The following is a 26,463-nucleotide window of genomic DNA, read 5'->3' as shown; positions in this document are numbered from 1 at the left end:
TTTTTGTGTTTGCTTCCAAAAAGAGCTTGTTCCCTAAAATGCAGATTGTGAGCTATTCTAATAGAGTATATTACAGTGGTTGTAAGTTGTTTCTTATAAGCGTTACCCCAAACTTCCACACTATAACTTAGGAACGGTAATATTAGAGATGAAAACAAGAGGAGCCTTGTGATTAAGCATGTAACGTGTTTTGCCCAAAATTGAAATTGTCTTTGCCAGTTTTGATTTAACTTACTTCATTTTGGATTTCCAGCAGATTTTATGGGCCAGTATCACATGGAGACACACTTCATTTCAAATACTATTCCCATTTCAATATTATCAATTTATTATTTTTTTACTGTTGTATGTACAGAAATATTGAATCAGAGGTTCATATGTAGTCACCATTGTATTTAGTTAACAGGGTTCAACACACTCTTCACCACCAGGTAAGAATGTTTGTGCGTATATCAAAGTGAAAAGCAAGAAGCTAAAGTTTCCTGAAGATTTAATTTTCTAATGTCACCACTTGATGGCAGTGTTCTTCCAATAGTGCCAGCTGAACAACAGTACGACCAACTACGTCACCGTGCAGCTCAAAATGAGCCTTTTTACGATCATTATCATAACTCATGAAAATACTTTGCTACAGTGAAAAAGAAACGGAAGATATGTATAATACGTCTCGGCACATTCCAACCGCTAGGAGGCCGTAGCGGCAAAAAGTGAGTAATTCAGAGTTACAGTGGGTGGCGACACCTTTTTGGTTGGTTCGCTGCTAACAACCATTAATCGACAGCAGAAGAAGAGGAAGGCGGAAAAGTTGAGGCCAACGTGCAGCTGCAGTGTTTGGAGGAGTTCAAAAGTTTTTCTTTCTATCTGGGTACAAAAACTTTTAGTTGTATTTTTTTTCGCTTATTATGTGCATTTTAAGCAAGTTTGTGAACGAGACTCGACGTATTCCTCGGTTTTCACGCTATTTCAAGAGGCGAGTTGGCTAAAATAGATTCTGCAGTATAAAAATGTATCTTTTACTCCATAATTGATTTTGAATTCAAAATTAACATTAATTTGTCCAATTGTGTTGTTTGACTTTTCACACGACGCTCTCTCGTGGCGATGGAGAAGCCACGTGCTATAACTCACAATTCGCTTTAGTTTATTCAGAGATCAGTAGAAATTAAAGTGTAGCTGTAGTAACAAAATTGAATTAATTAAAACATTGCTTGTTAAAACGTCTGACCTAATTTTGTTTTCCAGGATATGTTAATCAAGTGGAGCTGATTTTTGTTCTTAGAGGTACGTATTGTAATCCGGTTATGTTCCTGCCATGTGCATTGCTGTCCCAATGATTATATCAATCACTACCCATCTGACCCATACATATGTATGTATGGGAGAGATTATGGATAACGACCAAAATGAGGGTGTTTTAATTAAGGTCATGTTGAGTTTTTGCCATTTCTGCATGAGTTAACATTTTCTCATTGTTGCTCTTTCAGAGTTGGCCTGGTTTGCAGAATACAGAGTTGCAGATGAGTCACTCCTCATTTGGATGGTATTGACACAACTACGCCTTACAAAGATTGACCAGTTGTATTTTGTTTTTCTTCTTAATTTAGTAAATACATTTTGAAGTAGACATGGAGTGAGAGTTTTTCTTTCCCCCAAAACGTTTGCAAAGGGTGTCTGTTAAAAGCTAATAAGCCACAAGTACACATGGAATAGTTACAGAAACCTTTTATGTCATGTAATATATTTGTATTAAATTGAAAGAATATGTAATATGAAAATGTCTTAAGATAACAATTCTTCCTTTTTAGAATAATCAAATATTAAGTAGTTGGATGATTGTGTTGGTTTCAACAGAACTGGATACAGTTTTTTTTATTTCACCCAAAATGTTGGCTTTTAATGAAGCTTATGCATGTGAGGTCAGGTGATTGTGTGAAGGACTGAGGAAATACGATTGTCTTAATGTTGATACACTAGTTAAATTCTGACAAATCTTGACTCATACAAGATTACAAGTAAAGTTAATTGTGTGTAGTTACAAAAATAGAAGTAAAGTACTTTATTTAGTTTGAGCAGTTTCTTTAAAAGTTTTATGACATTTAAACAAAAGTGAGTAAAATATTGTTAGAAAATGAAAAACCCAAATATTAGAAACAAAATAATACTGTGTTAAAATTAGGATGCTCAGATCAAACGAAATGTGTAGGGTTACTTAAAAAAAAACAAAAAACCCTGGCTTCTAAGAAAACTACAAGATGCGTATGTCGCAAGTAATATGTCTCTTTAAATTTCAATGTATAAATGTATATGCTCAATTCATTAAATATAAGACGTCTGGAAGCACTGAAACGTCCATCTTCGTGTGTTGTTTTATATTAGTCATTTTTGGATAGTTTATACGGTAGTATTGCTAGTTTTTAATACAATTGTTTTTAAACATATTTCTATTTCCACAACTGTGTGGGTGTTTACATTTATTCATTAAATACTAGAAATATATGGAAAATTAAAATAAAATTCTTTAATAAGATGTATTTTTTATCAAAAGCAGCTGCTCTTCTAATACAATGAGCATGAGTTATCCTAGCTTCTTAGCTTGCTAGCAAGGGAAAAGACGATGCGGTTCGTCTACCCGGAAGCTGATGTTCTTCTTCGTGGGAGGAGGTTGTTGCTTAGTGCCACGTTGATGGAGACCAGTGGGGACGTGGAAATCTGTCCTGAGAGTCCGCAGCCGGGACCCGGTAGCCCGTTCATCTGCCTACACACCCGTTATTCATCGGAGCAGAATCGAAACGGGAACTTCTTCAGGCCGGAGCTTGTGTCTGTTTGTTCTGTTGTTGCGTTCATGTGAGGAACGGTTCAGAAGAGAAGGTAAGCCGCTTTAGAGAAGTAATAAGATCTGTGTGTGTGTGTGTAGGTCTGTTACTGTCTTTCATATGTAGCTAGTACGGTACTAACTGGAAAAAAAAAAAAAACCCATGTCCTTTACCAGAACAGGTAACACTCTCCCAGATAGCTTGTGGAGTTGACAGTAACATATGGATTGTGTTTCAGCAGTAATGTTCCCAGTCTTTTAAGCTTTTTGTTATCCTGCATCAGCTTTAGCTTTCTGCTAGCTCGGGTGTTTTTCCTTGTGAAATCAAGCCAGATTTTTAATTTCTTGAGAGAAATCCGCTTTTCTGTGAAAGTACCCTCCTGTCACTTAACATGAACCACAGAAGCCATGTGAAAACGAGGCCTGGCTCTGTTATTCTGTAACTAAGCTGTCGCAGAATCAGACTCAACTGTAAAAAACATACCTTATATTTCTGAAGTGTCATTGAAGCCGTGCCAGGTTAATCTCTCTTTAAGTACAGGGGAACCTGATCAGATTCTGGAGGTCAGTGAAGCATATCAATATAAACAATTCTGTGCAGCATGAACCATTAAAACTGTTCCATTTACAACTTTTCAGTGTTTATTATTGTTTCTGAAAATATTCACACTGTCATTCTCTTTTTGTTACGTCCGTGTACTTCATCGGGATTGGGAAGAGCTAAAAATGGTCCCATGTTCAGCCTGCTGCATCTGTTCTGCTTGTAGAATGATTAACTTTGAACAGCACTGTTACAGTCCGTTAATCTACAGCAGTTATGTTAAAATGCTCTGTAGACTTTACACAGATTTTTATGAAAACAAAGTATGTTGCGATTAAATGAAGAAGCGGTAGAGTAGCCAAAAATTTGCACTCAAGTAGGAGTTGCACTAAGTAAAATTAATAAGCATCAACCTGAGAAATGACTCAAGTAAGGGTAAAGAAAAAAAGGTATATTATACAAAAATCTACTGAAGTATTAACATTGTATTTAATATGTTAAAATGACAAAAATATTTTAAAGGCTAAAATTAAAAAAAGACATACCAATACATAATATGATTTGAAAATAATGCTTTTTTTTCTTTTTCTTTTTTTTTTTTAAAGAAAATAAGAAAAGCAATAATAAAACTTGTGTATAAACAATACCGTAGGTCCTCTCACTTTAGCTTAAACAGCAGGTGTGTGTGTGTGTGTATCTGATGCATTTTTTTGGCTCCATGTAATGAAGCTACTAACAGAGGGTAGAGTGTACAGAAAGTTTTACTCCAGTAAGAATAAATGTAGTGTCCAAAAAGTCATTTTTTTTCTAAAAACAATGTTGGAAGAATAGCTTTATGATGGCTCCCCCGCCCCCAACAAACAAAGCACAACTTTCACCAGTTCTGTCATAATTTTAATCTGTCACGTTCTAACTGTATTTTTGTTTTGCTTTTTCGTCCAGGATGAAACTTAAAGAGATCAACCGTACAGCCATCCAGAGCTGGAGTCCTGCTCAACACCACCCGATCTACCTAGCAACAGGTTTGAGCCTAATAATAAAAATAAAGGGATTTAACTTTATTATTTTTACCTTTTGACACCAAAAGGTATCAAAAGGAAACTAGCTAGGTTCTCAAGCAAGCTAGCAAGTTGAAGTTGTTCTTGAATATAAATGAGTCTTGGAGTCTCGGTTGCCATGGTTTGTGTAAATGACTTGCTTCTGTGGTTTTAGAGCTATAAGGAAAGGAAGACCCGTCTACTTAAATGGTGTATTTTTCCGGTTCTGTTCGTTGCAGGAACGTCCGCACAGCAGCTGGACGCCTCCTTCAGCACCAATGCCTCCCTGGAGCTCTTCGAATTGGACCTGGCTGACCCGTCTCTGGACATGAAGTCGTGCGGCAGCCTCTCCTCCGCTCACAGGTGGAGAAGAGTTTCTCTGCACCGCCACTGTTAGCTGAATTCTCCTGTTTTTGTGTGTGTGTGTTTTGCCCTTTCTCCTCTCACACGTTTAGTTTTTTTTTTTTTTTTTGCTTCCCACAGATATCATAAACTGGTGTGGGGCCCCTACGGCATGGACGCCCAGGGCCACCCGTCCGGCGTGCTGATTGCCGGCGGGGAGAACGGCAACGTCATCCTGTACGACGCCGCCAAGATCATGGCCGGAGAGAGCGACGTCATCATAGCCGAGAGCGTCAAGCACACGGGGCCAGTTAGGGCCCTCGACGTCAACCATTTCCAAGTATGTAACCGTCCGGCCCCGAGAATAGTTTTTTTCTAGATTATTTGCCTTTTAGCTCCAATAAAAAATATATTTATGCTTTTTAATCTTTTTCACATTACATTTTTTAATATAAAACTATTAGACAACCCAGGTCATTCTCTTTAGGAGAGAGTCTGTCTTGGAAAACCAGTGTCTTTAGTCAGAGGCTTCTTCAAGTTCGCTGTAACATAGACTGCTACCGGAGATCTTTCCTTCCCACAGCCGCCACCAGCTACAATAAATCTTTATAGAATTTTGAATTAATATGAGCGACAACATTTCATTTCCTTGTGGGATCAACAAAGTATTTTTTGAATTGCAAAGTAGTAGTAATGAGAGACATGAGCCTTATTATTATTATTATTATTATTATTATTATTATTATTGTTATTTTTTGACATTTTAAGTGAGAACTTGCTAAAACTGTCGCAATAACCTGTTGATCAATTAATCACATGATGAATTATAATAAGCTCATTACTTTCCATTTTGATGATTAATCATTCATAATATATTTTATTAAATTTTTTTTCTTTATATTTATTGTTTTTGGCTGTCATGTCTCAATTTGGATATTTTAAAACATCTTCCATTTTCAGCGTGGAGTGTTCTGAACAACATTAAAGTTTACTAGACTTTGAGAGAGCAAACTTGCTCCACTGATATCGATTGCATTATTCAATCCATATCAATGCTTTACTTGATAATGGTCTCAAAATAATAAAATGCACGCCACATTTTTTAGTTTTAGTTATGTGCTATGTTTGAAAACCACTTTCCCAGTTGGATGCTGCTTTGTGTCACATAAAAATCTCAATGGGTTTCAGGTCACATTTTTATGTGACAAAGCAGCATCCAACTAGGAAACCCATTGGGAAACTTTGAATATTTTTCAAGGTGATTTTTATTCTGACTATTTTTGCTTTTTTTTTTCCCCAGTCAAACTTGGTTGCATCTGGTGGGAATGAATCAGAAATTTACATCTGGGACATGAATAATTTCGGCTCTCCAATGACACCAGGACCTAAAGCACAGGTACGTTTACACTGCTGACAGCATTTTTAGCTTTTAGTAATTCCTAACTTAGCTAAAAGTTAAAAATTCCTTTAACACAAGTTGAAAAAATGCCAGGCTTAACCTTGCAACAGTGATTACCTTCCAACATTATTGTGGAACGTGAAAAGCGCCAAATTAGAATAAATAAATAACTTAATTAAATTGTCATTAACTTGATAAAACTGGAAATGAAAAAAAGAAATAACTTATTAAATGTAAATTTGTTTATTTGTTCCTCAATAAACATATTCATTTTAAAAACTAGATATAAGTTATTTTATGTTTCTGTGCTGAAGCACATCGTGAATTAATCTCATGTTTGAATCAGCCAATCAGACACCAGGATTTTTCATCATCCAGCCAATTGAGGTGGATGGGTAAAGTTGACAGTTTAAATTAATTCATGATACACTTCAGCATAGGAACATGGAATAATTGATTAAACCATGAAACAATAACATCTAGTCTTTAAAATGAATTCTATAGTTATTAAATCATTTCTGCATTTATTTACACTGCAAAAAAAAAATTTACACATTTCAAAAGTCATTTTATTTTTTGTAATTTGGCATACGTCACTCTCCATATTATCTATGTTGAGTCTGCTGACACTCATTCCATCAAATTTAAATATATCGGTTTTTTTTGTTTGTTTGTTTTTCTCTCTCTCTCTCTCTTAAAGCCGCAGGAGGACATCAGCTGCGTGGCGTGGAACAAACAGGTCCAGCACATCCTGGCCTCGGCTTGCCCGAGCAGCAGGGCCTCGGTGTGGGACCTGCGGAAGAACGACCTGATTATCAAAGTCAGCGACCACAGCAACAGAGTAGGTCCTCCACCGGCCGCGTGCAGAACATCACAGAGTGGGGCTGAAACGATTAATCGATTATTGAAATGATGGACAACTAATTTGGTCATCGATTAACAGAGACCCAGCAAAGGCCATTTATTTACATAAAACCAACACATCCGGAGCCAAAACTGCACAAAATATATTGCATTTAAAATCAATAAAAAAAACACCTTTGTGTGTAAGTGAGTTTTAGCCAAATCTCCTCAAGTGCTCTAGTTTCAGTTTTAAATTTAGAACTGTATGCTATTGCATTTTAGGCAATAAATTCTTATTTAAAAAGGAATTGAATAATTTGTTTATTTGCACTGTAATAAACAAATTTCAGTGCAAACTGCAGTTCTAATGTGTAAAAAGGCTTAGGCGGTTAAATAAAAAATCTGTAGAATTTTTCATTTTTTATAGGATTAATTGCTTAATCGTGAGAATAATCGATTACTAAAATAAGCGATAGTTTGAGCCCTGTGGAGCGTGTCTCACCCTGCTGCTCTGCTCCCATGTGTCTGCCTCCAGATGCATTGCTCTGGGCTGGCCTGGAACCCTGAAGTAGCCACTCAGCTGGTCTTGGCCTCAGAAGACGACCGGCTCCCGGTCATCCAGATGTGGGACTTGCGTTTCGCTTCCTCTCCTCTCAAGATTTTAGAGCACCACACGCGGTAAAAAAACTTCTGTACCCTTCCTCTGGCAGGCTTTATTCACGAGTCTTTATCTTTAGGCTTTTATAATGTAAAGGTAAACAAAATCGATGAGTGCTGCATGTCAATATTAGAGACTTTTTGGTCATTTTTGGTGTTTCAGAGTTGGTTAAATCTCCTGTTTGGCTCTAAAGAAAAAATAATAATTATGCTCACCCTGATGTAGGGTGTTAACCTCCTTAGGCCACACCCTGCCTCATTACACAGAAACATATCACCTGCTATGGTTAAAGGGGCAGTATTATGTATTTTCCAGGCATTTTATAGCACAGTGAAGTAACTACGTTACCTCGAGTTGTTATAAAAATACTATTTTTATCGACTATGACTTAAAAAAAATTTAACTTTGAAATTTAGTGCTTTGAAATTGGCCTCTGTCTCTTTAAGAAGCTCCTGCTCTTTCTGAAACTCCGCCTTCAGGAAGTCATCGCAGCATGGCTCCATTAACTCTTTAACGACGTCTTTCCCAGCGTTACTCTGAAGTGGCTCCTATAATGAGCTCAGCAGTTTCACCAGGTGTTTGCTAATTGCTCCTGGCTAGTCTGAAGGAGCCGAGTGGCTGTGAAAACCTTTCAGTCTGTTAGAGTGTACTCCCGACCCAGTTGGTCTAATGGTGCTGCTCCATTTTGTGCAGAGGGGTCTTGGCTATCGCCTGGAGCTTGGCCGATCCGGAGCTGCTCCTGAGCTGCGGGAAAGACAGCCGCATCCTGTGCTGGAACCCCAACACAGGAGAGGTAACGCTTCCCCCACTCTCTGTCACGCCGGTTCGTCTGAATGTTCTTCACCTTCTCAGCATTTGGTTCACGAGGGAACAATTGGCCCAAACCTCCAGGTCCTGTACGAGCTGCCCACCAGCAGTCAGTGGTGCTTCGACATCCAGTGGTGCCCCAGGAACCCCGCGGTGCTGTCGGCCGCGGCCTTCGACGGCCACATCGACATCTACTCCATCATGGGAGGCAGCAGCCAGGCGCAGAGCCAGAGGCACGCCGATCAGGTGAGGGCTCCACTATTAAGCCCATCGCAATTTAAACAATGAGTCAATGAACCGCGTGATATATGAAGAGAAACGCAATCATTTTCATTTGGTTACACATGCATGCATGTACATGTGTGCATGCCACACATTTCAGCTATGTGTCTCTATAAAATTGACACATAAAATCACAGTAAAATGTTGAGCCTCTAACTGTGACTTCTTCTGCGTCTGTTATCATTTCTGCTTTGTGTTGTGAGATTTAGTGAGATTTTCATTGTCTTACTTTGCTCCGTTTCAGATCAGCAACTCCTTTGGGAACCTGGACCCGTTTGGGACGGGGCAGCCGCTGCCTCCGCTGCAGCTGCCGCAGACCCCCGCCGCTCCGGCTACCGTCAACCCCCTGAAGAAGCCCCCCAAGTGGATCCGCAGACCAGTGGGAGCCTCCTTTGCCGTGAGTCGGCGAAGCTTTGCTCCGTTTTTTGTTTTTTTTTGTGGAAACCGCCGTCGTTTACACTCTGTTTTTTGTTTTGTTTTTTTCTCGTAGTTCGGAGGGAAGCTGGTATCGTTGGAGAACGCGAAGCCTCCGCAGCCTCAGCAGCCCACGTCCCACGTCGTTCACGTCAGTCAGGTCGTCACGGAAACGGCCTTTTTGGAGCGCTCCGACCGGCTGCAGGCCACGCTGAGCTCGGGCGGCTTCGTGGATTTCTGCCAGGAGAAGATCAGCGCGGCTGCGAACGAGTTTGAGAGAACAATTTGGTCCTTCCTGAAGGTAGGACCGTCGATCTGTTTCAAAGAAGAGTTTCCAGTAAAACACACGTGTTTTTTGTTTTTTTTAAAAGTGATTTTTGGTTGCTAGGTGAATTTTGAAAGCAATGTTCGCAGCAAGTACCTGGAGCTCCTGGGCTACAATAAAGAGGAGGTCGCCTCCAAGGTGACTGCTTTCACATAGTCTGGCTTTAGCTCAAACTTTTCTTTCCATCTTGATGTCTTGTGATAAATGTGTTTGTGATGTTTTCAGATTTCAGCAGCTTTAGAGGAGAAACCTGCTAACATCCCTCAGGTAAGCTGAAACGCTTGATTTGTGTGTTTTAAGGGAATTTTTTTAAGGATTTTTGGAAGAAGCGTCCAGAAAAAAAAAAAAATTGTGCTCATTACTCAGCTTTTTCTCACAGTAGCATGGAGTTAGACTAATGCTGCATCTTATGGCCACAACACCAATTTAGCAGATTGGTGCTAAGCTAGTAAGAAATGCACAAATTTAATTGTTTTATTAACATTTATTTTCTGCCAAAAATAATGACTGTTATTATTATAATTATTATTATGATAGTAGTTGTGTATCAGCTTGTGGCTGTGGGTTTGTCATGTTGTGCAATAAGGAAGTGTTGCAAGATTTCCTCTCCTGTTTTTGTAGCTTCAGGAAAAAAAGAGCAAAGGAGAAGTTCAACCCGTATGAACTGAAATAAAATCCTATTTAACTAACTTCCCAGTCGGAAAGCGAATTAAAATCATGTTTGTGCCAAATAATTTGCATGCAAATCAACATTTAATTTTGAAGCAGCCATGAAATGTTTTTAAGGTCACTTTCATGTAGCAAGAAAATTCTGGTGAGGAATAAATATGGGGAGTTTTGTTTAGACGCTTCATTTCATCTATTTGTAAATAGTTGGATCCATCCACCATTTTTGGGCCTTCATCCATCCAGCCATCTGTCCACCATTTTTATGTCTGTCCATCCTTTCATCCATCATTCCGTACATCAACTCCTTGTAACAACATGAAACCCAGAAATGTTTCCACACAATGAAATGAGACATTGGGTTGTCTGTTTCTTTTTCTCTTTCTTTGTATTTTTTTTTCTCAGATCCTCCATCTTGTCTCAACTCAGTCCTGAACTTGTCTTTTTGCTCTGCAGCCGGACTTGTCCGCCCGCGCTTCTCCGCTGCCTCCAGCAGACCTCAGCCTGGCGCCCCCTGCTGACACTCCAGAGGCAGCGTTCGACCTGATCGCTGCCTCAAACCTCCAGCCTGCAGCCGCGCTCCAGCTGAACTCCACTCCAGATCCGGACGGCGAGGAGCCGGCAGAACCGGAAGGTGGTCCTGACAGCGAACTCGACACCAACATGGTGGAGGAGGAGGAGGAGGAGGAGGAGGAGGAGGAGGAGAAACAGGAGGAAGAAGAGGAGATTCCTCTGAATGAGGTACAGTTTGATGAGAACTATTCTTAAGCTGCATTTAATATCACTGCACATGCAGGGGATTGTAATGCAATTGCTCTGGAAGAGAAAGTTTATTGTCTCCACTGTTTGGCAAAAGTTTGTGCAGGTTTAGTCTTGCTGCCCGTCCTCGGTGCCAGTTGTTCGGGTCGCTGCATACCGCTGGTGATTCTCTATTAGGAGCCACTGAGAGGAGATTAATCAATGAGAATATCTGCCACTCAGATTAATGTGGGTTCATTCAAGTGAAGGTGCTGCAGCGTTCATGTTGAATAACTCCCGTTGAAACGGCAGCGGGAAAAAAAAATTCAGTTGAACTCGGTTGCATTTTTTTTTTTTAAGTTACAAGAACTTCCCAATATTTTCTTGGCTTGTAAGTAAGTCTCAAAAAAAAAAAAAAAAAAAAAAAGGATCATAGATGTAAGTGTGTTGGGCTTTTTAGGCAAACAAAGCAGGGTTTCCATTGAAAATGGTGAAACCTGGGGCTTTTTTTATGCAGTGCATATCCAACGTGACGCCATGTTAGACTTTCTGAATTCTGAAAATATCACAGAAGATAATCTCTGTTTACGTTTTGTGATTCCTAACGCCTGTTATTTCCAATCAAATTTGTTGCAGAACCATTCTGGAAAAATATATGAAAAAACATGTAAAAAATCGTGATGCAAAATGCGTTGCAGAGGTTTATAAAGGACTTATGGACTTACATAAAACACATTATAAATAAGATAATCACAAAAAGGAAACAGTCAGATGGTAATAGAGAAAGACAAACTGATGGGACGTAAGGAAACAAGAATATGGCTATAAAAATACAAAATTCTGAAATACAAGACATCTGTGTTGTGATGCTGTAGCTTTTTGTTTGTTTTGTTTTTTAAGAATTATGAGAAGGAAGATAAATTTAGGACATGGAGGTCTCTTCTATGAAGTGAAAGATGAGTGGTCAACCCTGGGCATTGGTCATTAACTGCGTTCTTTATGTTTTCCAAATGGTTTGTGAAACTTGAATTTGAATCGTGACACACCTGAGAACTTTGATTTGCTATTTGTGGAAGTTGTGACGTTAGACTCCTCTTAATTGTCTTTACCAATAACTAAAACTCCCTGTTTGGTCCTGACGTAAATTATTTTTCATTCACGTTGTGAAAAGTGCATCTCTTAGCCTCTCTGGTAGTATGGCTCTGGATTAAAATGTGTTGGACCACAAAATTGAGCCTTTTCTGTACTCCCTTTCCTGTCCTCTTTCTCTTTTTTTTATGATTTGAAGTTATTCTGCAGGTTTTAGTTTTGTGTAGAAAACATTTCGTTTTATGCTTCAGGACCTGACGGCCCAGGTGGAAGTGGAGGAGAGCAGTCCTGTTGCGACGCCAGCAGAGATCCCCCCTCCGGTTCCCACTCCTGCTGGAGGAGTCCAATTCAGTGTCAGTCAAGGTAAGAGAGAGAGAAAGAGAGAGAGAGAGTTTTGTTTTTTATTTAGTCAAATAAAGCTCTTTTTTTTCATGACAATATATTAAGGTATGGTTTTGAACCGATGTGGCTCCTTACACAATACGCCGAGAAGCACTAGGTATTCTGACAGCTTTGTCAGTGGTGGGTACCACAATAATGCTAATGTACATAGTATTGAGCGGTAGCTAATGCTAATGTGCTAAACCAACATAGTATTTAGTGGTAGCTGATGCTAATGTGCTAAACCAACAAAGTATTTAGCGGTAGCTAATGCTAATGTGCTAAACCAACAAAGTATTTAGCGGTAGCTAATGCTAATGTGCTAAACCAACATAGTATTTAGCGGTAGCTAATGCTAATGTGCTAAACCAACATAGTATTTAGCGGTAGCTGATGCTAATGTGCTAAACCAACAAAGTATTTAGCGGTAGCTGATGCTAATGTGCTAAACCAACAAAGTATTTAGCGGTAGCTAATGCTAATGTTCTAAACCAACATAGTATTTAGCAGTAGCTAATGCCAATCTGCTAAACCTTCATAGTATTTAGCAGTAGCTAATGCTAATGTGCTAAACCAACATAGTATTTAGCAGTAGCTAATGCTAATGTGCTAAACCAACATAGTATTTAGCGGTAGCTAATGCACTAAACCAACATAGTATTTAGCGGAAGCTAATGCTAATGTGCTAAACCAACAAAGTATTTAACAGTACCTCAAATTAAACTCTCTTTATTTTATTGGTACGAATTTCGCTTTAATTGTTGGGGAAATAATGTTTGGTTCATTTTTAAAGTTTGATCACACCATGTAAATTTTCTATAGCATATTATTTTTAAAAATCTTACTATTAATATAAAAATGTCACTGTTTTTCTTTCTTTCCACTAGATGTGGATGGGCTGATCACTCAGGCCCTGCTGACTGGAGACTTTCAGGGCGCCGTGAAGCTCTGTCTCCACGACAACCGAATGGCAGACAGCATCATCCTGGCTATCGCCGGAGGAGCCGACCTCTTGGAAAAAACCCAGAGGAAGTATTTCGCCAAAGCAAACAGCAAGATCACCAAGGTGACTCCTGGAGGGGGAACAAAAACGCCGCTGTGAGAGTTTGCTTATTAAAGAGAGTCTATTATTTATGATGGAACTGTGCGTCTGTCCCGCAGCTGATCAGCGCCGTGGTCATGAAAGACTGGCACGACATCCTGAAGACGTGCGATCTGCAGAACTGGAGGGAGGCTATGGCTGCCGTCATGACCTACGCTCAGCCCGAGGAGTTCTCTTCCCTCTGCGGTGAGGCGACACACCCCTGTTCTTGTTATGAACTTATCCCACTTTTACCACCTTTACCTTTACCTCCTTTTACGCCTCCGTTTGTCAGACCTTCTTGGCAGCAGACTGGAGGCAGCAGAAGACCCGCAGCTCCAGTCTCAGGCCTGTCTGTGCTACATCTGCGCGGGCAACGTGGAGAAGCTGGTGTCCTGCTGGAGCAGAGCTCAGGACGGACACTGCCCTCTTTCCCTGCAGGTTTGTGGATTTCTTCTTAACACACAAACGCTGCAATCTGAATGAGGAGGCTTCAAAATGGCCGACTCCCTGTAGGGGTGGGCGATATGGACTTAGAATTTTATTGCAATATTTTGAGGTACTATTGTTGGTAAAAGAAAATTACTTATTCTTTAGGCAATAAATACTTTTGCAGTACAGTGACTACACAGCAATTCTAGCACCACAAACACCATTATTGTTCTTAGATATGCTTCTTCAGGATTCCACTTGAGTAAAAAACTGAGTTATATCACTAGACTGCAGGCAGTAATTGTATTTAATCATATTTGAGTGTACTGATATTTATTGATACTTTCATGGAACAAAAAGTGGATAAAGGTTTTTTTATTTTTTAAATTTGACATCAACAGAAATTTGTCAAGGCAGTCAATAAATCAAAATTCTTGAGTTTTTCATAATAAATGATAAACGATAAACTTCCTGTTGGTTTTGGTCGCTGACTTGAAGAGAGTTTTGTGTTTTTTGTCTGTTACTTACAGTATTTCCAATGTCTGTTATACACTAATTGGCCTGACTGAATTTTGGGGGGCGCTGTTGAGCTTTTTGGTGTTACACATTTTTAATTCAATTGAAATCTAAAAAAATTTATTTCATACAAAGTATGAGGTTTTTAGTTTGTTTAGACTCCAAAAATCTCAGTGACACGAGACATCCTTCAGTTTCGATATGCCTTAACAAATCACTGGCATGCCTGTGTAAAACATGAAGATAATAAAAACATTTTAAATCTTGATGACATAATCTATGGTTTTTGTGTCTAGAAGACTATAGATGGTGATAGTCGTGTCTAGAAAAACACAAAAACCAAAATATCGATGGATCCTGAGCGTGTTTTATTCTGATTATTCCACCCTTTTCCACCTTCGTTTGCCTCAGGACCTGGTGGAGAAGGTGGTGGTGCTGCGTCGGGCGGTGGAGCTGACCCAGCGCTCCGGACCTGCAGCGATCGGCATCCTGCTGGCCGAGAAGATGAGCCAGTACGCCAGCCTGCTGGCCTCTCAGGGCGGTCTGTCCACGGCCATCACATACCTGCCCGACAACACCGAGCAGGTCTGCAGCACAGCTGTTAGCATGGTTCATTTAGGTCAGGGGTCACCAACGTGGGTCCCCGGTCGCCCGAGGGGACCTTGTCAGTCGCCTGCGGAGCAAGTTCTAAAAATAGTCATCGTCATTAGGGAGCACTGCCAAAAAATTTTTAATTTAATGTTTTTACATTGAATTAATAACATTTGTTTATATTTAGATTTTTGTTTAAATGTAAATTACAAAAAATGTTTAAAATAAATTGCTTCATGCATAAAACACTTTTCTATGGTTAAAGTTCAGAACTCCGCAGACGCCTGCAAGATTTTATCGGAGGGCAGCTGCAGCTGTAGGGCTGCACCAATTCTGCCTACCTTCAGATTTTCCTTGAAGTAAAAAAAAAAAGAAAAGAATAATTTTTGAAATTTTTATTACCGAACCCTCTTTACAATTAACAAAATTGTGGAGAGAAAAAAAATCTTGTGTGTCAAAACATCTCGCGCACATCTGAGTCTTTTCTAACTTTTCTTTTTTTTTATTTAAAGGAAAATCTCACAGTGCCTCCAGCTGTACAGCTGCAACGATCCAGACTCTCTGTCACTTGTGGACAATTTAGAATCACACAGAAAAGCTCCAAAAGGGAATCAAACTTAAAACTCTGAACCGAGAACGTCTGATCACATAAGAGCAATTAACCATATCTGCCATGGTGAATTATTACTGATAACTATTGTCAGTAATCCCTAACATTAATATGATCAGGCAGCATGTAATCATATATACATATATGTATTATTGTTATAAAGGTTGAGCCAAGAAAATATATGCCTCTATCAAACAAGTAGCCCTTCGTGTTGCTCTGTAGCCGTGAAGTGGCTCCCAGTCTCAAAAAGGTTGGTGACCCCTGATTTAGTTTAACCTAAATACACTAGAGTTTGTTTGTTAGTCTGTAATGTTTGTTTCGTATGCACTAATTGGTGAATTAATTAAAAAAATGACACCCTACCCCCCTCTATGAAGTGTGTACTCAGTCGAAGTGTACATAAGGGTTCGGGGCCGCAGGACCTAAGCCTGGCCGTGTGAGTGTTGGGCCTCAGTTCGATCTCCATCCATCCAGGTTGCGGTGCAGCAGCTTCGGGACCGTCTCATCTGGGCTTTAGGACAGCAAGCAGCACCAGCACAAACCCACCGAGTTGCATCTCAGCTGCCCGGCCGCCCAGCTCTCCCCCAGCATCCGTTCCCCCAGGTCCAGCCGGCGTTGGGCCCTCAACGTGCTGCAGGAGTTCCAGCACCGGGCCCTACGCCTGCTTCTACCCCGTCTCAGCCACAGTATTACCAACCGGTATGTTCTCCTAACGAACCGTCAAAGAGTTAAGGGTTTTCTCACAAGTCGTGGTTTAAAGGTGCAGTATTGTGTAAAATCTACTTTTTTTTTTTTTTTTAGCTTTACATCATGTTATGATGTTATTCCCACATCAAAAAATTGATTTGATTCTTTGATTCTTTTATGATGTTTAATCTCCATGACAACCATTCGGCGGTGGACCTAGCGCCTCCTCAGACCTGCAGTTTCCAAGCTTCCTCCAAGTTGCCTTTCCTCTGGACTCCCCCTCTCTGCTCCTTCAGACTAGCCAGCAGCAATTAGCAGGCACCTGGTAGAACTGAGCATCTGCTGAACTAATTGTACGAGCTACTGCTCAGTGAAATGGTGGTAAAAATGTTGCTAAAGGGTTAATAGAGTCATCATGTTGTGATGCCTTCCTGAAGGCGGAGTTTCAGAAAGAGCAGGAGTTTTTAAAGAGACAGAGGCCCCATTTCTAGGGGTTAAGATACAAAGCCAAATTTCTTTGAAGTCATATTAGCATATATATCATTTTTATAGCGACTGAAGGTTACATGATTGTGCTATAAAATGACACCATGAGCCTGAAAAACACACGTTACTGCTACTTTAAATAAGAATTATCCAGCTCACTCCGACTGCTCATCGGTACTACATCCCTCTTTTTAAAATCGAAGCTTTCCCTTTAACTCGTCTTCATAGTGGTGTTCCTCTCCCTCTGTCCCATGCTGTGGCCATCCCTCCTCTGTGGCATCACCCTGTGTCTCTGTTTGCTTCAGGTGAGGGCTGCCTCCACCGTCACCTCCTGGAGTAACCAAACTCCCACAGCCCTCCCAAATGTCCCTCCTCCTCCTCATGTAGGCAGCAACCCAGACCAGCAGGTACACAAACCTCCGTCCCTGAATCGACATGCATCCTGTTTAAAAAAAATAAAAAATAAATCCAGCTTTTATTTGTTGGACCCATGCTCCATGTTCAAAGGTGTTGCTTTGTTATGGCGACGCCCTCCTCTGTAGCCACTTCCTGTCAACCGTTTGCATCTTCAAACTGTCTTTGTTTGGATTATTTCACTGCATGACTTGCATTTTTCTTCATACATGTAAATGCTTTCCGTCCTTTGATAGCGAACCGCAACCTTTAGCTGAATGGATTTTTGTGGGAGCCAGTTTAGTAGATAATTAGCTCCTCCTCTTTCTTTTGCTATTAGTTTCCCTGAAATTGCTTAAATCTTTCAGGCGGAGCCTCCGAACCCGATGTACGGCCTGCCAGCCTGCAGCACACCAGCAGCCCCTTCGGCCTCCTCCACTCCTGGCTACATGTACTCTCATCAGTACCAGCGTAAGTGGGACTTCAAGTGTGTTATTGGTTTTCAGGTGTAATAAAGCCGTTAAAGTGAACATGAATTTCCATGTCTTATTGTTTTAGAAACCAGATATATGACATGTATTATGCAGAACTTATAAACGAAGCCCATGTGATGCCCAGACACACTAACCAGGCTTAATATGACCAAATCAGCACTTCTGAGGTCTTGAACTGATGTAGCTCCTTACACTAAGAGACACTGGGTATTCTGACAGATCTGGTGGGCACCGCCAGCTAAAACTTTAGCTGCCCTAACCCTAAAGATGTAATCCAAATTAAACTTATTGGTCATGTAGTTTTACTTGCAAGAAATTTCATATGGCCTTCATTGGTTCTGCTAACGCTAACTACACGTAGAGCATGCAGTGAAGCCGTCCTGTTGCATGTCGCAGCTGTTTTGTTGAACCACAGCAGGTTTCTCCACTAACAGAACTTCCCGTGTGCCTCCCAGCCCACCCCCAGATCAACCAGTACCCGCCTGGAGCTGGGGGGGCTCCTGTCTATCAGCCTCTTCAGTACTCTTCTACCGCTCCTCCTCCTGCTGAGCCCTCCTCCCCTCCTCACCCCCCCGGCTTCCTCTCTCAGTACACCCAGCCCGTCCCGCCTCCGCTCTATTCGGGACAGCCTCCTGCCGGCCACGGCCTGTCCTCCTCTCCTCCCTCTCGCCCTCCTTTCTTTCCCGCCTCGTCTTCCTTCTCCGCTCCGCCGTCCTCCGGCGCGTCTTTCCAGCACGGCGGGCCAGGATCTCCCGTGTCGTACATGGCGCCTCCTCACCATCCTCCACCGAGCGGAGTCTCAGGTACACAGCTAGACTCCGACCCCGGGCTGATCCCCGCCTCTAAGAGAACAGGTCTGCATGGCTCTGACCATCCTCACTCTGTCTGTCCTGCTAACCAGCTCACTCACCCTCACAGGGAGCCGAACGAGAAAGGCTCAGATTAGTTGTGATAGTAGTTGTAGAAGGTAGTGTCAGAAATAGTGGTAGTAAAAATAAGCATATTACATATTTTAAGAATACTAAAAAAAATAAATAGGTAGTGATAATAATGGTAATAAAGATAAAGTAAATTTTAAAAAAGTAAAAAAAAATGTAAGAAGGTAGTGTTATTGATAATAATAATCGTAAGAATTAGAAAATTTCTGAAAAACAAAAACTGACCCGAATGTTCTGCAGTCCTCAAGTTTAAGTTTAAAAGCCTAAGCAGCTTAAAACATCAGATAGTTTTTGTTGCATCTCATAAGATTGTCCAGAATTAGCTCAAATGTTACTGTTAGCTAAGATGCTATCAGTAGCATCCGGGCTATCATTGACTTGCGCCATTTACTGAGCAAGCATGAGTGTTCAAAGTAAAATTAGCTAAGATGCTAAGGTTAGCTAGAATGCTATTAATAGCATCTGTGCTTTCAGTAGCATGTTGGCTGACAGCGACTTACCCCACTCAGGTCATCTTTAGCTTACATGTAAAAAAATGAGCTAAAATGCTAACATTAACGTCATTGTGTTACAATGACTGGCCCTACTGTCATTGTACTACTGTCAGAAAAATAAGAACATTATTTTAAAAAAATTAAAAACAGTTGATGGTTGTTATAAAAAAATATTAAAATAATATGAATGCATAATAATGAACTTAAAAAAATGTGTTATCCTTGTTGGCAGAGGTGTATGATTGTAGAAACTCCTAAAGACAGATTAGTTTAAAAATTTTCTGATGCTCAACTAAAGAAGATGTAAATGAAGAAATAATGTTGGATTTTTAAAATTTCTACAGAAATTAAAATATTCAGCACATAACATGATTTAGTTAGGTTGATTAAACTGATTACAAAATGAAGCCACGCTGCAGGTTGGGTGTTTCTCCCTTCATGGTCGCTGCTCGCTCACTGATTGGCTGAGAGCAAAAAAGGCAGACAGAAATCTTTACTGGGAAAATGTAGAAATGGTGTGGCGTTCATCTGCATGGCTTTCTGTTGGTAATGACTTCAAATTAATGATGCAATAAAGACTGCATTGGTTTCTAATCTCAGCATGATTCATCAACAAGGAGTCGGCACTTGATTTGTTTTGGTTGTCAAACAATCTGGCAAAGAAATCAAACTTTACTTTCGCTTTAATTCATTAGTAAAACACTGCTGTATGTTTATGTGAAATTTAAACGATTGTTCTGCTTGGTTACCAGTTTTAAAGATGTTGAATTTCATTAAGAACTGCCTTTATATGAAATGTTTGTGTATAAATATACATGTACAGTGTAATGTTGAATAATGAAGAGTTTTCTAGCTGTGTCGGAGTTTATCTAGCTCTGTTAAAGGTGTCAGAAAGGACAAATTTGGAACATTGTGTGTTGGCAAATATTGAAAAGGTAAAACAAACAGCTGAGGTGTGTGTGTGTGTTTGCGTGTGCGTGTGTGTGTAGGACCTCAGAATGGCTGGAACGACCCTCCGGCTCTGACCCGAGCCCCAAAGAAGAATGTAAGTCTGCATTCATTATTTATAAAAAGAAACACAAAAAAACTGGGTACTACTATTATATAAATGTTTCCATCCAGGTACCATTAGCATGTTTCACGTAGCTAGCATGCTAACAGAAATTATGCACTAATAGACAGGGTTTTTTTTTTTTTTTCTTTCGCCCCCAGTTGTTGGACAAATTCTGTTCATTAGGATTCAAGACAGATTGGAGAAAAACACACAGTTCCTACCTGTTTGGTGTCTAGAACTCGGTTTAAAAGGCCAAACAAAACACTAAATCTTCAAACAGCACAAAGGCTACAAAACCACAAATGGACCTACAAGTAGTCTGGAACTACTTGTAGGTTCCAGGAACTACGACTCCTGGGGTTTCTCAACTGTAACAGTCGGCTTTTCCTTATTTGACCAGACCAGGAGTTTTTAGATGCTGAAATAGAGTAATTTTTGGGGCCTGCCCATAGCAATGCATAAGGAGAGCAGTGACTGACTTGCGAAGCAAGTCAGTCACTGCCTCCATGCATTGCATGGCAGGCACCTATTGTTCTACACCCAATAGAATGTCTCTTTATTATTTATTTTTCTTCCGTCACCCGGAATGCGGCTCGCATCTTATGAGCCCACCCACAAAAAGTGGTATCAAAACGCGGCTCGATCCCGGAGGTGTGCAATTACTTCTGGTGGGATTTGGAGTTACCATGGCGACGTAAAAAGCAAAAAACGACCCCAAAATCACTAACGAGCTCACCAGGTGAAATCTCGTCGTCAAGGGGACGAAGCAACCTCTAAATCTTAAAAATACCCTATTTTTGAGGATTTTCTGTGTCGTCATAACTTCATGTAGAAACGCCATTCAAACTTCATTTTGTAGATACGTCCGTGATCTCTTTTAAAGTGAAGACAGCACGTCAATATGTATTATGGTTTGTCCACAACTTCTTTCTAAGCGACCCAAAGTTTTTGATTTTTGGAAAAATCAGAGGTGAAGGTCCGCTCGCTAGAGTGAGAGTCAGAGCGACATTTTGACCCCAAATCATTTTTTAACTCGCCTCACGCTCACAAATATTGCATGATTGGTATGAAACTTGGTCATGACATTGATACGCGTGCCTGCTCCGGTCAAATGTTTTCAAAAATTATCTAGCGCTTACAGTTTTCTCTCCAGGTGCTTCAGAGCAAAGTCATGCGCCAGGGTAGCAGACAGATCTCACTGATTCACTTCCATGTATTTCTGAAAAATTTCAGACCTTGGCACACACTTTTTTTATCTCATCGCTGTTAATACTGTGAGTGAGGTAGAGATATGAATGGCGGACTATGTGAGGCGACAAATAGCCCTCTCATATTCTTCAAACGGTTTTCGAATATGTATTACGGTTCTAACGGGAAACAGTTTTTTGCAATGCTTTTTTTAGTCAAACTGGCTGGCTCAAACAGAGAATTGTCTCCCCCTGGATGTCTCACTCACAGCTGGCAGAGAGGATTATTTACCATGGCAACGGAACCCAGAGCAGGGAGAGCAGCTGAGGACTACAAATACGCATCACTGTAGTTCGAACTACTAGTTCAGTTAAAACAGAGGAGGACTGAGCTGGCCTTTACAAAAACTTGCTGCTATGGGCTGTATATAACTAATTTAACCCTGTCACTGTTACACATGGGATGAGTTTGGCCCTTTGAAATGAAGCTTACTGAAAATTTCAAAATAAAAGCCCTTGAAAATTTTTACATCAGGTCATTGCTTTTTTGAGCGTTATATGACTGATTTAATCCAATGACTGTTAAAAAAGGGATGACTTTGACCCTTTCAAATGAAGCTTAACAAAAATTTCAAAATAAAAGCCTTGGGAATTTTTACATCATGTAATTGCTCTTTTTGGCTTTATGTGATTGGTTTATCCAAAGCACTCTTACACATTGGATTAGTGTGGGCATTTAATATGAAGCTTACTGAAAATTTCAAAATAAAAGCCCTTGAAAATTTTTACATCAGGTCATTGCTTTTTTGAGCGTTATATGACTGATTTAATCCAATGACTGTTACACATGGGATGACTTTGACCCTTTCAAATGAAGCTAAATAAAAATTTCAAAATAAAAGCTTTGGCAATTTTTACATCATGTAATTGTTTTTTTGGCTTTATGTGACTGGTTTATCCAAAGCACTCTTACACATTGGATTAGTGTGGGCATTTAATATGAAGCTTACTGCAAATTTCAAAATAAAAGCCTCAAAATGCCCTTCTGATAGTGCACCAGAGGCGGTGCAGTGATATCATTCTGCATTATCTGTTTATCCGAGGTTAGGGAACTGCCTTGCGCAGCAAGGCAGTTCATTAGCATTAGCCTTTTAGCTTAAATAAGCTATTTTCTATTTTTCAGACTTATTAGCCATGTTTAGTATACTTAATGGAGTAAGTAAATGACAGTAAACATTCTAATGATACCCCACATGGTACTGAAAGTATTTATGCTTACATTAGCATATTTGTTCATTTTAGCTAATACACTTGCTTTATCATACTGAATGTTGCATGTCCAGCTTACTTAACATTCTTGTGATTCTCCACATGCTATTGATTACATTGCAGCTTTCTTTAGCATCGATGCTAATTCTTAGCATCAGAACGCTGGGTCCAAACCGACGGGCACACTTTGGCAGGCCCCAGTTAAATTTCTTCAGGAATTTTCTAGTTTTATTTTTATGATTTTTTTTTCCACAGCAGGTTCCACAGAACTACACCCCACCCGCCCCCATCACGACTCCCATTCTGGCCCCGCCGGGCGCCGACCCCCAGGCTCAGCCCATGTCGTCTGGAGGCCCTCAGGATGTGCTGCAGGGTCTGCAGGGCCCCCAGGTCCCGTACTCAGGCATGCACCAGACACAGCTCCCCAGTCAAAGCATGAACGCCTCAATGCCCAACATGGAGGGCGCACCCGGAGCACCGACAGGAGACGCCATCCAGGTACGGACGTCTCGGGTCAATCTAACGACGACCTCAGGGGGAAGTTCCACCGGACCTGTCCATGTCGTCTCGACATGAGAGCCGTTGTAGATAGGAAAAGATAAATGAATACATTTCCACCAATGAGCTCAGAAACTTTGAGATTAATCTAAGAAATTTTCTAGAAAAACCTCGGAAACTTCTAAGTTTCAAAAGTGTGCAATTTTTGACTTTTGGACATTTTCTAGGTTTGTTTTTCTGGAACATAGTCTTTTTTCTATCACATTTTCACGTTTCAAATTCAGAACTTTCCTTGTTTTTTCTAGACAATTTCTGAGATAAATCTCAATTTTTTTTTGTTTAAGAAGTCTTCAATTTTCAAAACAATTTCTTCTGGAGTTTTTTTTTCCCCTGGCACATTTGAACGTTTCAAATTCAGAAATGTCCTCGTTTTTTCCCAGAAAATTTCTGAGATAAATCTCAAAATTTTTGACGTCTTTTTCTGGCAAATTTTCAACCTGAACCTCAAATATTTCCAAATTATTATTATTATTATTATTTTTTTAGAACATTTCTGGGATGAGTATAAAAATATCTGCGCAAAATGTACTTCCTTCCTTTTTTTTTTTTCAAATGTACGACGCCTCTAATCATGGCCGCCGTTGGCTCCTGTCAGCCTCTGCAGTCGATCCCCGCTGAGAAGATCATGAAGAAGCCCATCCCTGACGAACACCTGGTGCTGAAGACGACGTTCGAGGGTTTGATCCAGAAGTGCTTGGCCGTAGCGACCGACCCTGTGAGTGCGTCATGGACGAGCTCTTGCCTGTCCTCCGTCTCTGTTTTACTGTGTTTATCCGTCCTCTCCTCACAGCAAACCAAGAGGAAGCTCGACGACGCCAACAAACGCCTGGAAGCGCTCTACGACAAACTCAGAGAGCAGACGGTGAGTGGGAGTGTTTCTCGCTGCTACGGCGACGCTGGTGCAACTGTTTCTTCGCAAAACGGCCGCAAGACAGTCAGATTGGATGACGAGAATGTGTGCACATCTTTGACTTTGACTAGACCACTTTAATACCTGCATTCATCCAAACTGCTATGTGAAAACTTTGTACAACTTTTTACAACTTCATATTGTTTTTTATAAAATAAATGAATAAAAGATATTTATTTTTATTATACCAAAATAAATATACTTCTATTTTGGTATAATAAAAGTCATACCAAAAGTCATATTATTTTGGTCTAATATGACTTTATTATTGTATTATTATGACATTCTTCTCATATCATGACTTTATTTTTATATTATCACAACTTTTTTCTGATATTTTATGATTTTATTCTCCCATTTTATGACTTTTTTACAGTAATATAACTTTATTATTGTATTACTACAATCTTCTTCTCCCATTATGACTTTGTTCTCATATTTTGCGACAGTGTTTTTGTATTATCACGACTTTTTTCTCATTTTCATTATTTAATTCCTGTATTTTGCAACTTTCTTGTACTACTTCCGCTTTATTATGGTAGTATTATGAATTCATTCATGTATTTTATTACTCTGTTCTCATAGTATTACGACTTTGTTCCACGATTTTCTCATAACATTAGGACTTTATTCTCTAAATGAGAAAACCTTTTTGCTTTTCTCTTAGCCTGCTCCTAATATCCCTCTGTAGACTTCTGAAGCCAGTCGGTTGCTTTGGATTGAATTTATTTGTGACGCTGCTGTTTCTCCTCCGCTCAGCTCTCTCCTGCCATCATCGGAGGACTCCACAGCATAGCGAGGAGCATCGAGTCTCGCTCCTACACCGAGGGCCTGAACATCCACACCCACATCGTCGGCAGCAGCAACTTCAGCGAGACGTCCGCCTTCATGCCCGTGCTGAAGGTGGTGCTGACGCAAGCCAACAAGCTCGGCGTTTGAGGGTCCGAGTTCGTCGCCACGGCGCCGCCGGCTGCCCGTTTCACATCCGGTGAAACGGCCGCCCGGTGCTGCCCGGTGCTGCGTTCGGTCGGCGACGCGAACGACTCCTGAAATTTCTCAACTGTAACGGTCGGCTTTTCTTCGTGCCATTCGCGTTTATTTTTTTTGTTGTTTTTTTTGTTGTTGTTGTTGTTCTTGTTTTACGACGCAACTCAAACAAGCCATGCGGTCGGTCACGCTGGGTGGTGAAAGTGAATATTGAGTCAAATAAGGGCTATTCAGAAAAATACCACACCAACCTTTACATGGGCTGGCGAGTTCTGAACCACCGCTTTAAATTGGACGCGTCAATTAATATGCAAAACCTCTTTTTAAGGTAAAACTGTGTAAAATAAAATAAAAAAACAGTCAGGATTGATGATGGTGAAAAAAACGGGACGTTTAAAGACAGGTCTGTGTTCCTACTCAGTGTTATAATGTCACAAATTAAAGCTTAATATTAATTACGTATTAACAGCAGATTTCTGCTGCATGCTTTTCGCTCACACTGCGTTCAACAATGCGACAAGTTTTAGATTTAGGAAACTTTTCGCTTGTTCGTCTTTATAATCTCAAATCTGTGCACTACATCAACGCTTCCATGCCTTCCAATCCACAAATTTATTCTTTTTTAAAAATTTTATTTCAGGTCCATAACATTTGCTGTGAACCTTCAGAAAATCATGTTGACTAACTTTAAACAAACTGGGCATTATGTAATTGGTGCCAGTTACTTTTTTTAAAATCCATGTTTGTGTCGTGATGTCATGTTCTGCTCGCTTCCTTTCACCACTGGTGGCGCTGTGGTCAACACGTTGGACCAACACGCTGTCCAACGCAGTGAAGAAGACCCTCCTGTCGAGAATATCTCTGTTTTTATTCGATCCGTTTTTTTGGGTTGTTTTAAATTTCTGTCTTACTTTCATGTGTTTTAGCAGTGTAATCACGAGGCTCAACAGCGTGCAATGAACTTTACGGAAACAAGCTTATCGTATTCCAGCGTATGCATGCGCTCACTCACACTCGGCTCGGCTGTCTTTAAAGCGTTGAGAGGAAATTCTGTGCTGATTCGTCGGACCTCAGAGGGAACCTGGATGGACTTGATACTTGATAAGTCATTCCAGCAACGATGAGGGCTGCCGCCTGGTTGGTCGACCTCACTTTCTGTTCTAGGAGAAAACAAGTCTTTTTGTTTCTGACTGACTACAGGCAATATTTTCAATAAATAGTATTTATTTACAAATTACCTTATGTCTTTGTTTCTGGTTTTTTTCTTTTTTTTTTTTTTTTAGTTTGAGCAACTGGAAATAATAATGTTTTGAAGTTGCCACCAGAATAGTGAGTCTCAGCTAAAAATTAGGGTGATGACAAAAGTAAATAAATAAATCTTCAAAACACCAGTGGGAACATGAAAGAAAAAAGGTTTTCCTATGAACTAAAAAACAATTTTA

At 40.2% G+C, this 26,463-nt stretch overlaps 1 protein-coding gene across 3 annotated transcripts; it reads left to right on the top strand.

The window, feature by feature from the left end:
* Positions 1–2,670: 2,670 nt before the first annotated feature.
* On the top strand, positions 2,671–26,258 carry sec31a (SEC31 homolog A, COPII coat complex component). Of its 3 annotated transcripts, none has more exons than XM_044096730.1 (28): positions 2,671–2,868; positions 4,296–4,375; positions 4,630–4,753; positions 4,874–5,072; positions 6,033–6,128; positions 6,832–6,972; positions 7,510–7,652; positions 8,326–8,425; positions 8,524–8,685; positions 8,966–9,118; positions 9,212–9,436; positions 9,524–9,598; positions 9,686–9,727; positions 10,583–10,867; positions 12,205–12,316; positions 13,222–13,400; positions 13,496–13,622; positions 13,711–13,856; positions 14,775–14,948; positions 16,039–16,263; positions 17,043–17,144; positions 17,499–17,601; positions 18,080–18,427; positions 20,046–20,101; positions 22,822–23,064; positions 23,720–23,839; positions 23,915–23,986; positions 24,794–26,258. In XM_044096730.1, the coding sequence occupies exons 2-28, from the start codon at positions 4,297–4,299 to the stop codon at positions 24,971–24,973; spliced, it is 4,011 nt and encodes a 1,336-aa protein (XP_043952665.1). In that variant the 5' UTR covers positions 2,671–2,868; position 4,296; the 3' UTR covers positions 24,974–26,258. The 3 variants fall into 3 exon arrangements, with proteins under 3 accessions (XP_043952665.1, XP_043952664.1, XP_043952666.1); XM_044096729.1 differs by having other exon boundaries at positions 18,080–18,478; XM_044096731.1 differs by lacking the exon at positions 18,080–18,427.
* The last annotated feature ends 205 nt before the right edge of the window (positions 26,259–26,463 follow it).

Source organism: Gambusia affinis, linkage group LG17, assembly GCF_019740435.1.
Source record: "Gambusia affinis linkage group LG17, SWU_Gaff_1.0, whole genome shotgun sequence".
NCBI classification, from domain to species: Eukaryota; Metazoa; Chordata; class Actinopteri; order Cyprinodontiformes; family Poeciliidae; genus Gambusia; species Gambusia affinis.
This window is presented reverse-complemented; position numbering and strand designations above follow the sequence as displayed.

Bases quoted from the DNA above. Each gene is read 5' to 3' on its own strand.
- sec31a (XM_044096729.1), top strand. From the start codon at position 4,297: ATGAAACTTAAAGAGATCAACCGTACAGCCATCCAGAGCTGGAGTCCT. The intron at 12,317-13,221 runs GTAAGAGAGAGA...TCTTTCCACTAG, and splicing joins CCAATTCAGTGTCAGTCAAG to ATGTGGATGGGCTGATCACT. The intron at 23,987-24,793 runs GTGAGTGGGAGT...TCCTCCGCTCAG, and splicing joins ACAAACTCAGAGAGCAGACG to CTCTCTCCTGCCATCATCGG.